The sequence below is a fragment of the Bufo bufo genome, chromosome 7, assembly GCF_905171765.1.
Source record: "Bufo bufo chromosome 7, aBufBuf1.1, whole genome shotgun sequence".
Lineage (NCBI taxonomy): Eukaryota > Metazoa > Chordata > Amphibia > Anura > Bufonidae > Bufo > Bufo bufo.
The window spans coordinates 44,659,758-44,671,576 of NC_053395.1; the positions used below are offsets into that span (position 1 = coordinate 44,659,758).

Sequence of the window (11,819 nt, forward strand, 5' to 3'; positions counted from 1 at the left end):
AAAGCGCACTTCTGTTGACGTCACGGACTACAGTAACAGAGAGGAGGGGGGGTCAGGTGTGACGTCATCTCCACCGGTAGGGCCGCCTCTCTGCGGCGGACGTCATTAAAGGGGGACGTACGTGCGTGCTGCGTCGTTTGAACGCGATGACGTCACAGGTCCGCGCAGGAGTGCTGTAGAGGTGAGGTTGCGTGAAGGGATTATTAGAGGCAGGCAGGGCATGCTGGAAGATGTAGTTCTGACATAGCCTAAGTGTGATAGAAGTGTATTAAAGGGACACTAACCGTGAAGTACTTACCTGCATTTGCTGTGATTTTGAATGCATGCTGTTTTTTCCCCCGGTGTTTTCAGCCTGGGAAGAGAAAATCCAGAAATTCCCATGGGGCCTGGAACTGATCTCCTGATTACCCGTGTACAAATGCAATTTCCTTCAGCCACCACTAGGGGGAGCTCAGTGCAGAGACTTTTTTTTAAGTTTCAAGTTCAATGGTAAATGTGTACGACCTGTGCGCTGAGCTCCCCCTAGTGGTGGCTGCAGGCAGACAGTTATATTGTGTGAAGGGTCTAGAGCTGTATAACGGGTTCACGGATGGCTCTAATATAAATACTCTGAGCAATATGGTGTCCACACACGCGTTCCACTTTGTCAGACATAAAGGAGTGCTGTCCGCATCTTTTGTGGCCCCATTGAAGTGAATGGGTCCAAACTTGCGTCTCGGTTGCGGACCCAAACAACGCTCGTGTGCATGAGCCCTTAAAGGGGTTATCCAAGACTATAAAAATGTCCCCCCATATGCCAGGCCCCTCACAATGAATATACTTACCTGGCGCTGCTCCTGGTCCTCGCCATTGCAGCTTCTCCCTGTGTGCAGAAGAAAACATCCGGTGTCTGGGAGAGCAGCCAATGGCGGACGGGGATGAGCCTCCCTAGTGTCACCCGCGATGCTAGGGAGGCTCGTCCCCTTCCCCCGACGCCGGATGTTTTCATCCGCGCATGGGGAGAAGCTGCAATGGCGGTGCAGGGACCAGGATCGGCACGGGGAGCGAGGTAAGTATATTCATTGCGAGGGGCCCGGCGTATGGGAGACATTTTCATAGTCTTTAAGGAATACCTCAGCCGTGTCTCTAGTTCAAGGACCTATAAGTGACCACTCTCGAGAAGCTCTGCAGAGTCTGCCAGTATCAGACTGTATAGGGACACCCCCCAAGTGGGTACGCCGAGGGGAACCTGGGTTATACACTTCTAGCAGGAATATTAGAGGAATGGCACATCATAGAGTCTTAAGAACAGATGCGCCAGAATTTTTATTACATGGGGGATGGAAGTAGTTAGTAAAACAGACACGTCAGTGACTATGATGACAACTATCTCACAGGGATAGTTGTGTGACTGGGGCGACTCCCTAGGAAGTCAGCGGCGCTCATCCCCAGCACACACAATGTCAGGAGAGGTTACAGGTCCTCATAGACCTTTATGACATCCATAGAAAGTGCTGCTCTGGATCACACTGCTAGGATCCCTGTTTGTGGGGGTCGCATGTTTTGCGCTGCAAACAGGAGGAAAGGCGAGGGTGATCCTGTGCACAGCGTTCTCCACTGTCTATAGATTATCTTTTATGATATCATTACTTCACCCAAGTGTAATATGGCTCTGGTGGCTGAATATGGGGCCCCTGGTCTCTAATGCCCAGGGGCCCTAGCTTTGTCTTTTGTTAGTCCACAGAATTGTGTTGTCTGTTCTACATATTCAATCTATGAAAGTTGTGCTAATACTCATCTTTCCCTTGCAGATCTACATGTTTCTACGATGACGGCAGCGACGCGTGCAGAAGTCCTTGGCCTCTATCGTAAAATTTTCCGACTAGCGAGAAAATGGAAGTCTTCATCAGGACTTGAGGAGGAGACGGTGAAGGAAAGGCAGTACGTAGTGGAGGAGGCCAGAAAATTGTTTCACAAAAATAAAAATGTAAATATATGACGGGATGTAAAGTGTAATGTTATGTACACGTTAAGCCTTAACCCGTAGGATACCAGCGCCGTATATGTACAGCGTATATGAACAGTGTCTGAAATGCCAGCGCCGTGCAACTACGGTAAGCTGATCGGGCTGGCTCAGGAGCTGCGCCTGCCCGATCAGCTGCACGGGTCCGGCAGTCACTGATAGCCGGACCCCTGCTGAATGCGCTGGCATCGGTGAAAACACAGATTCCGGCGCATCAGCGCTGACCGCAGCATGTGTGGTATTCTCACAGGTCCCGGGTGTCTATCGGGTCCCCGCGCTGCTGTAACGGGGACCCGATGGCTGGGACGGCAGCCTGATGCCTTCCTTAGACATTGTGCTGCCTTCCCTGTCAGCCTGTGAGATCCAGCCCCCTGGATCTCACAGGAAGCAGGCTGTAAGTGTATTACACTCAGATGTATTGTAATGCATTGTAAAGGGGATAAGACCCCCAAAAGTTGGAGTCCTAGAGTGGGACAAAAAAAAAGTAAAAAAAAAAAATATAAAGTTTTACAAATAAAAAATTTAAAGGGCTTCTGTCACCGCACTAAACTCATTTTTTTTTTTGTGTACTTATAATCCCTATCCTGCCATATTGCCATACATTATGTTATTAATAATTTTCGTTCAGTAGATTTAGCAAAAAACGTACTTTTATGATATGCTAATTACCTTTCTACCAGCAAGTAGGGCGTCTACTTGCTGGTAGCAGCCGCAGAAAACCGCCTCCTCCTCTTGTTGATTGACAGGGCCAGCCGCGATCTCCTCCTCCGGTGACCCTGTCAGCATTTCAAAAATCGCGCGCCTGTGTTGATTCGGCGCAGGCGCTCTGAGGGAGTGCTGAGGAGGCGAGCCTCCTTATCTCAGAGCGCCTGCGCCGAATCAACACAGGCGCGATTTTTAAAATGCTGACAGGGCTGGCCGGAGGAGGAGATCGCGGCTGGCCCTGTCAATCAACAAGAGGAGGGGGCGGTTTTATCCGTATCAACCAGCTCTATAAAAATATCACATGATCCACCCTGTCATGCGAACGCCGTAAAAAAAAAAAAAAAAACTGTGCCAAAACAGCCATTTTCTGGTCACCTTGCCACAAAAAGTGTAATACCAAACAATCAAAATGGCGTATTTAGCCCAAAATAGTACCAATCTAACAGTCATCTCATCCCGCAAAAAATGAGCCCCTTCCCTAAGACAATCACCCCAAAAAAATAATATAATATGGTTCTCAGAATATAGCAACACAAAAACTATTTAATTCTGTTCAAAAAGGCTTTCACTGTGTAAAACTTAACAAATATAAAAATAATAGACACGTTGGGTATCAACACGTCCGTAACAACCTGCTCTATAACCTCAGGTGAATGCTGTAAAAAAACTATGCCATTTTTTGTCACCTTGCCTCACAAAAAGTGTAATACCAAGTGATCAAAAAGTCTTATGTACCCCAAAATGGTACCAATCAAACATCATCTCATCCCGCAAAAAGAGCCTCTATCTAAGACAATCGCCCAAAAAATAAAAACCAATGGCACCCGCAAACCAATCCATCAAAATCTGCGCTGCAAAAGCCATATGACGCTCCTTCCATTCTGAATCCTGCCATGTGCCCCCATAGCAGTTTACCACCACATATGGGGTGTTGCTGTATTCAGGAGAAAATGGGTCAAAAATTATGGAGTGCTTTTTCTCCTGTAACCCCTTGTAAAAATGAAAAATTTGGGGCAACATTTTATTGGAAGAAATTAAACTTTTCATTTTCACAGTCAAGTGTTTCTAAATTCCATAAAACACTTAGGGGCTGAAAGTGCTCAGTACCCCCCTTAATATATTCTTTAAGGCGTGTAGTTTCTAAAATGGGGGTCATTTTTTTAGGGTTTTCACTGTAAGGGTACATCAGGGTCTCTTCAAATACAAAATGGTGCCTAAAAACCATTCTAGCAAAATCTGCTTTCAAAATCCATATGGCGCTCCTTTCCTTTTGACCACTGCCACGTGCCCATAGAACAGTTTACCACCACATATGGGGTATTTCTGTAAACTGCAGAATCAGAGTAATGTATATTGAGGTTTATTTTGCTGTTAACCCTTGCTGTGTTGCAAGAAAAAAATTGATTAACAAAATAAATCTACCTTAAAAAGTGAAATTTTGAAATTTCACCTCCTTTTTTCTTCAAAGGGAACCTGTCATCAACTTCATGCTACCCATACTAACGGCAGAATAAAGTAGAGACAGGTGGGTTGATTTCAGCGGTCTGTCATTTAGAAGTTAAAAATAAGTGGTTTCCGAAAACCAACATCAGAATCATTGCAGACTGGCCCTGGAAAAGAGTCCTGGTTATTCCTGCTCTCCTGCCCACCTGCTGATGACTGACCGTCTTCTTCCTAGTTTTCTCCCTTTCTCTCTAGGAGAGAACTGCCAACCATCAGCAGATGGGCGAGAGAGCAGGAGATTAGGAATAACCAGGACTCTTCTCAAGTAGATTTAACTATTTTCAAGCCCTGGGCTGCAATCATTATGATGCTGGTTCTCGGCAACCACTGACTTTTAGCTCATGAGTGACACACCGCTGAGATCAGCATTTGTCACTAATTTATGCTGCCCTCAGTGAGGTCAATATAAAGTTGATGACAGGTTCCCTTTAATTCTTGTGGAAAACCTCAAGGGTTAATAAAGTCTGTAACATCAGTTTTGAATAATTTGAGGGTGTAGTTTCTAAAATGGAGTCATTTATTTGTGGTTTCCATTACGTAAGCCCCTCAAAATTACTTTATAACTGAACTAGACATTAAGCCTGTTAGGCCTCATGCACATGACCGTATATTCTTTCAGTTTTTTTTTTTTTTTTTGTGGACAGTATACGGAACCATTCATTTCAATGGGTCAGCATAAAAACTGATGTTACTCCGTGTGCATTCCGTTTCCGTATTTCCGTTCCGCAAAAAAATACGGACAAGGATAGTACTGTTCTATCAGGGGCCAGCTGTTCTGTTCCTCAAAATACGGATAGCACAAGGACATCATCCCTATTTTTTTGCGGATCAGTTTTTTGCAGACCGCAATATACATACGGTCGTGTGCATGAGGCCTAACAATAACGGGTGCTCGAACAGTAGTGCATAAACATTAGTAGGAACAGTCTATATTAAATGGCAAGGGAACTTGACCACACTGACTGGTGGCTGAGACTGGCGGCTGTGGCTGGTGGCAGAGACTGGCGGCTGTGGCTGAGACTGCTGGCACTAACTGGTGGCTTTTCTTTTTGTGTTTCCATTTTCTGAAAGACATATTTTTTTTTTTTTTGCAGTGCTCCAGACAAAAAGAATACCTAGAAGCCATTGGCTCCTGAACTGAAAAATTTAGGAGCCAAATAAAATTTTTAGTCACCAAATCGAAACCGAATCAAAATTTTGGTATCGGCGTAGGGTTGTTTCGATACCAAAATTTTTATTCGCTTTAGTCACCATAAAAAAAGTATTGCGATACTCAATACCACGTGAAAAGAAAAAAAAAACACCAGAAAAAGCAGCGTGCATTTAGCATTTTATGAAACGTTCAGCCCATAATAGAACAGTCCTATCCTATTTTTTGGGGGGACAAGATGACTAAAAAATTGCGAATCGCATGCATTTTATTTATTTATTTCTGTTACGGCGCTCACCGCATAGGAGATATTTTTAAATAATGTAATAGTTTGGACTTTTCGGACGCAGCGCTATGTAATATGTTTATTTATTTATTGTTTATATATTTTATATGTAAAATTGGGAAAGGGGGGATTTAAACTTAATATTTTAGGGTACTTTCACACTAGCGTTTTTCTTTTCCGGCATAGAGTTCCGTCCTAGGGGCTCTATACCGGAAAAGAACTGATCAGGCATATCCCCATGCATTCCGACGAAAAAAACTGAAGACATGCCTGAATTTTTCCCTATAGGAATGTATTAGTGCCGTGTGTGGATATAGGATTTTTTTTTTTTTACTTTATTTTTTTACATTTTTTGGGATCCAGTGGGTCAGTTGGCCTACAATACACTGAAGTACACTATATAGTGTACTATAGTGTACTGCAGTGTACTGAACTCACACTAAGCCTGATCAAGCTCCTGCCTTTAGCAGGTGCCTGATCAAGCTTAGATATACTACAGCAAGCTGGATGCCTGTGAAGGCGTCCGGTTGCCATGGTAACCATCGGGACGCTGCCACAGCACAGCGGCCCAATGAGGGAGCTCCCTCCCTCAGTTTACCCTTCAAGCATCGGGCCGCTGCCACAGCAGAGCAGCAGCCCGATGCTTAGCCCCTCCATACAGCAGTCCCTAAGGACCACGGCATGGAAGGGGTTAAACGGCTGACATCGGTGCCAGCAGCGATGCCGGCCGTTTCAAGCAGAGTATTAGCTGGACATTACAGCCGCTGCTGCTCTGCCATACTGGAAGGGGGGTGCTGCACGCTCTGCCATCTTAAAAGGGGGGGCCAGGGGTGTTGCGCGCTCTGCATCTTGAAAGGGGGCGGGGGTGTTGTGTGTGTGGGGGCATTAACCCTTAAAGCATCGGGCCGCTGCCAGGGCAGAGCAGCGGCCCGATGGTTAGCCCCTTCCAGACAGCAGTCCCTAAGGACGACGGGGTGCCAGCACTGATGTCGGGCATTTCAAGCAGAGTGTTAGCTGGACATTACACTCTGCCATCCTAAAAGAGGAGGGGGGGGGGGGGTGCAGCGCAGTTAGGCTGCAGGTAAACTTGTGTCCTGATTGGACGCCGAGCCACGCATGCCCAGTGCAAAACTGGTGACACACACACGGACACAGCGCACTCACACAGGGATTTTATTATATTAGATTGGTGCTTAAAAAAATGGTTTTGGAAACTTGCTTCTAAAAGTTTGAAGCCTTCTAACGTCCTAAAAAAATAAAATGACATTTACAAAATTATGCCAACATACAGCAGACATATCGGGAATGTTGATTGATAACTATTTTTTGAGGTATTAAATATTTCTTTATTATAAATATGCTCCCAAATATCTTTCATTAGTTATCATGGAGCAATCTTCAGGGGAAATAAAATGGCCACTGTCCTATTAGTACACATAAAACCTGTCCTAATCACACAGGAGGACAAGTTGCTTCACAACACTGAGCTAAAGAGCTGCCTCATCCTCCCCTCTGCTCTGCTTGTAAGGGATTATGAGTTGTGAAGTAAGTTGTCCTGCTGTGTGATTAGGACAGGTTTTGTATGTACTAATAGGATGATGGCCATTTTATTTCCCCAGACAAAACGAGCCATTATAACTAATGAAAGGTATCTGGCAATATATTTATAATTAAAGTATTATTTAAGTATTTTCAGTAATTTTAGTTTAATTCCCAGAGAACCCCAGAGGGTCTGTGAAGGATCTATAGGTCTAACTACTGAGAAGAACGGGGGGTCGCCAAGTGCCCCATCTGAATGGAGCAGTGGCATCACTGCTACGTCAGTCTTCTATGAGACTGACGTAGCATTGATTGACATGTGTACTACTGCTACAGTCAGAGAGGGGACTCGATGATCCCTGTTCTCAGGATCGCTGTTTGAAAGGCCCAAGTTGCTCATTATAGTATACCAAGCGCAGTGCTGTACATTGTATACCGGCTGTGCATGGATTTCCAACTCAATCCCGTTTACTTCAGTGGAGCTGAGCTGGACAAAGACCATATGACCAATGGACGTGATGTCACAGCTGAGAAAGAGATGTGGCCCCTTCGAGCAGCTGATCACGAGGGTGCCAATCAGATGTTGATCACACTTTCTATTGGATACCTCTTATGTCCTCACAATACAGCTAGCTGCATACCTTTGTCTGTCTCACTGGCAATGTTTTTTTTACCGTTAGCCTCCCCCATTTGGCTGTTAGTGTTACCACCCAAAAGCTGTGATTTGGCAGTCCCTTGCGCTCATTCATGGACACAGAGCACCAGTCACAGAAGATATTGCAGCACAGGTAGGCCGCCAGCTGTATTTTTAGGAAGCTGTGGCAGGCCCTCTTGTGCTGTATATGTACGGCGCTGGCTGGAACGTTAAAGATGGCACCCACTCGCGAGGGTGGCGCGCACCACAGCCGCCAGGTGCCTGCTGTTTCACCCAGCAAACACCCGCAGCTAATGTCTGCAACTGGTGATAATGCCGGTCGCAGTCTTTTAACCCTTCAGATGCCGTGTGTGACAGGAGGATGCTGCACATTACTTCCTAGGGAGCCTCTAATGTTTTTAACAATTCAAAAAATAAAAAATATATAAACATTCAAATCACCTCCCCCCCTTTCCCCAAAATAAAAAGAAAAAATCATAAAATTTTTTAAAAAGTCATGGGCATCGCTGCGTGCAAAAAACGCCTGTACTATTAAAATATAAAAATATTTATCCCATACGGAAAATGGCGAAACGGGAAAAAAGTAAAAATGGCTGATTCACCTCTGGTCGCTTCTTCTCCCACAAAAAAAATTCTATAAAAAGTGATCAAAAAGTCTTACGTTATCAATGAAAAGTTATAGGAGTCAGAATATGGCGACGAAAAGAAAAAACATTTTTTTTCAAGGTTTTTTATTTATTTATTTCTTCAGTATAAAAACAAAAGAAAAACTATACATATGTGGTATCGCCATAATCGTACTGACCTGGTGATTGAAAGTAACTGGTCAGTTTTACTATATAGAGAATGCCATAAAAAAAAAAAAAAAAATGTTGCAGAATTGTTTTTTTTTTCCAATTTCACTCCAGTTAGAATTTTTTCCAGCTCCCCACTATATCGTATGCAATATTAAACGGTGGAATTAGAAAGTGCAACTTGTCATGCAAAAAAACAAGCCTTCATACGGCTATGTGAACGGGAAAAAAAAAAAAAAAAAGTTATGGCCCCAAAAAGGCAGGGAGTGAAAAACCAAGAAAAAAAAAATCCGCAGGGGCTGAAAAGGTTAAAACAGGATGCACATTTGTGATCACTAGTGTCTAACATTTTGACGTATAACATTAGTTAGTTATCGAAATTGTATGTGTGGTTAGGGCTTTGGACACATTGGTGGGCCATAATTGGGATTTTTCTGTGGTTTATTTTATTTTTATATATTCAGTTTTATATTTCTTTTGTTTGTGCTTTTGAATTTGGGCATTATTTATTTTTACTCTATTCCCTATAACTGGGGCTGTCATAGCAGCCCCAATTAGAAGGGAAAACATCCAGGGGTCCCATCATGTTTATGGGTGATACTGACCCGCTGTTTGTCTGTTGACCACTGGGTGGCACTGTTTACTTGCTAGTTCTATTATTTTTCTCACCGTTACTAGTGAAGTAGCAGCATGTGTTAATAAATGGTTGTTGGCATTAGAGTGCAGGTTATGGTACTTTTTTAATTAGAATTTGTTTTTTTGTGCTTATAGGTAACACATATGGAAACGATCCATCAGTGTATAGAAGAATGCCAGGCGCGCATTGAAATTGGATTACATTATGGAATCCCCTACCCCAGACCTGTAAGTATTTCTGTATAAAGAAGCAGCTTATCATACAAATGATCCAGAACCTCGAAGAATCTGTTCTGTCCTTTTCTTGCATCTTCTCAGTTATCATCTCTATTTTATTATAGAGCATTTCCCAAGATTTCTTCACTTGTAAGATCATCCCTTCCCAGATGTGAACCCAGCCTAAGAAAGTGGGGTGACTACACATTTGATTGATCATAATACGGGTATCAATCCTATGACAGCATTACCATAGCCCAAAAAAAAAACATAAATGCATTAAACAGACCCCTGAAGGAGTCACCTGTCACTGGCCCTTCATCTCAGCTTTAGGCCTCATGCACACGGACGTTTTTTTTTTGCGGTCCGCAAAAACTGTTTCCGTTGTTCCGTGATCCGTGTCTGTTTTTTCTTCCGTGGGTCATCCTTGATTTTTAGAGGATCCACGGACATGAAAAATGAAAAAAAAAATCGAAGTCAAGTTTGCCATTGAAATGATAGGAAAAAACGGACACGGACGCGGATGACAATCTTGTGTGCATCCGTGATTTTTCACGGACCCATTGACTTTAATGGGTCAGCGAACCGTTGACCGTGAAAAAAATAGGACAGGTCATATTTTTTTCATGGCCAGGAAACACGGATCACGGATGCGGCTGCCAAACGGTGCATTTTCCGATTTTTCCACGGACCCATTGCAAGTCAATGGATCCGCGAAAAAAAAACGGAAAACGGAACCACTGACACGGATGCACACAATGGTCATGTGCATGAGGCCTTACAGTGTAGGCCGACTGTATGTAGTTCCTGTAGTCACCCTCCATGGTAGGGCTGCTGTAGTTGATGAGCCTCAGTAGTGCAAAAGGTTCACAGTGGAGCAGCACTACGTTACCTAAATAGTATATCCAGTTAATAGGAGATAGTCCTCAAGGGGACCTATGGGTGCAGGCAGTGTCGGACCCTGGCTTGTGGCCCCAGTGATAAATCCCAAAAGAATCTGCAGCACTCCTTCAGTTCCAAAAAAGATAACGTTTGTTTATTCACCAAGAGGCATCATAACAGAGCGACGTTTCGTCGTTTTCAAGCTTGAGATAAGGTAAATGAGACCCCACCCATAATTTTTTGGTCTTAGAAAATATAGGACAGTATTTAATTGGCTGTCAGACTGTTCATACGTTACCCCCTACAATGGTGTTTTTCCAACCTGCAGCTCCCCAACTAGTATCATGTGTTGGCACATGCTGGGAGTTGTAGTTTTGCAACAGCTGGAGAGCCTCAGGTTGGAGACCACTGCTCTACAAGTAAGGCCTCTTGTACACGAACGTTGTGCATCTGTTCCCTGCATTGGGGATCGCAATTTGCGCCGGCTGGGACAGATCGAGACCCATTCATCTTGAATGGGATCGTGATCCGTCTGCACCGCAAAAAAATAGAACAAGTTCTATTTTTTTGTGGTGCGGAGGCACGGACAGAAACACCACGGAAGCACTCCGTAGGGCTTCCGTGGGATTCAGATACGTGCTTCCGTTCTGCATCTCCGTGATTGCGGACCCATTCTACTGAATGGGTCCGCATCCGTGATGCGGCGTGCACACGGGCCGGTGGCAGTGTATTGTGGACCCGCCGTGTGTGGGCCGCAATACTGCCACGGGCACACAATGTTCGAGTGCAAGAGACCTAAAGGCGTTGTACACTGTGCACTTTCAGAATATTGCGGCCTATAGAATTGATTGGATACAAGTATTGGTGTCTGATCAGTCTTTTCTCTTGTTCTCAGACTCACCTGCCTCCTATGGGACTGGCCGTACCACACAGTAAAATCCTGCGGACACAGGAAAAGCTGAGGAAACAAGCCAAACCCCTGTACTTGAAATCATACGACGAAATCTGAACGACTAACGTCTCAGAAGGCCCAGAATCTGGATTATATTCACCTCGGTCTTATTTTCTGTGTTTGATATTAATGAAATACCAACATAAATACGGAGGACGATAAGGCTATATTCTCACGAACGCTGTTTGTTTCTGTGTCCGTTCCATTTTTTTGCGGATAGGATGCGGACCCATTCATTTCAATGCATTAGTATGTCCATTCTGTAGCCCCGCAAAAAAATATAGAACATCTATTCTTGTCCGTTTTAGGCATTGTTACAATGAATCCGCCAAAAAAACGGATGGCATACGGATGACATATATATTTTTTTTGCGGTGGTACCTTGGAACCGAACCAGAGTTTGGGAAATCGGACCCAATACTTTCTAATACTGTACGGAGTGATCGCTCCGTACAATATTGAAGTTTTATGCGAATCGACTTCGGATGTTTCATCTGAA

The 11,819-nt window shown here is 44.1% G+C and overlaps 1 protein-coding gene across 1 annotated transcript; it reads left to right on the forward strand.

The window, feature by feature from the left end:
- Positions 1-49: 49 nt before the first annotated feature.
- LYRM1 (LYR motif containing 1) lies at positions 50-11,491 on the forward strand. Its single transcript, XM_040439452.1, has 4 exons — positions 50-181; positions 1,791-1,966; positions 9,406-9,498; positions 11,264-11,491. The coding sequence occupies exons 2-4, from the start codon at positions 1,808-1,810 to the stop codon at positions 11,375-11,377; spliced, it is 366 nt and encodes a 121-aa protein (XP_040295386.1). The 5' UTR covers positions 50-181; positions 1,791-1,807; the 3' UTR covers positions 11,378-11,491.
- Positions 11,492-11,819: the final 328 nt, after the last annotated feature.

What these genes read in the sequence shown, in the direction of transcription:
- LYRM1 (XM_040439452.1), top strand. Translation starts at nt 1,808, where the DNA reads ATGACGGCAGCGACGCGTGCAGAAGTCCTTGGCCTCTATCGTAAAATT. An exon ending in TGTTTCACAAAAATAAAAAT is followed by an intron (nt 1,967 to 9,405) that starts GTAAATATATGA and finishes TTGTGCTTATAG; the next exon opens with GTAACACATATGGAAACGAT. An exon ending in GAATCCCCTACCCCAGACCT is followed by an intron (nt 9,499 to 11,263) that starts GTAAGTATTTCT and finishes TCTTGTTCTCAG; the next exon opens with ACTCACCTGCCTCCTATGGG.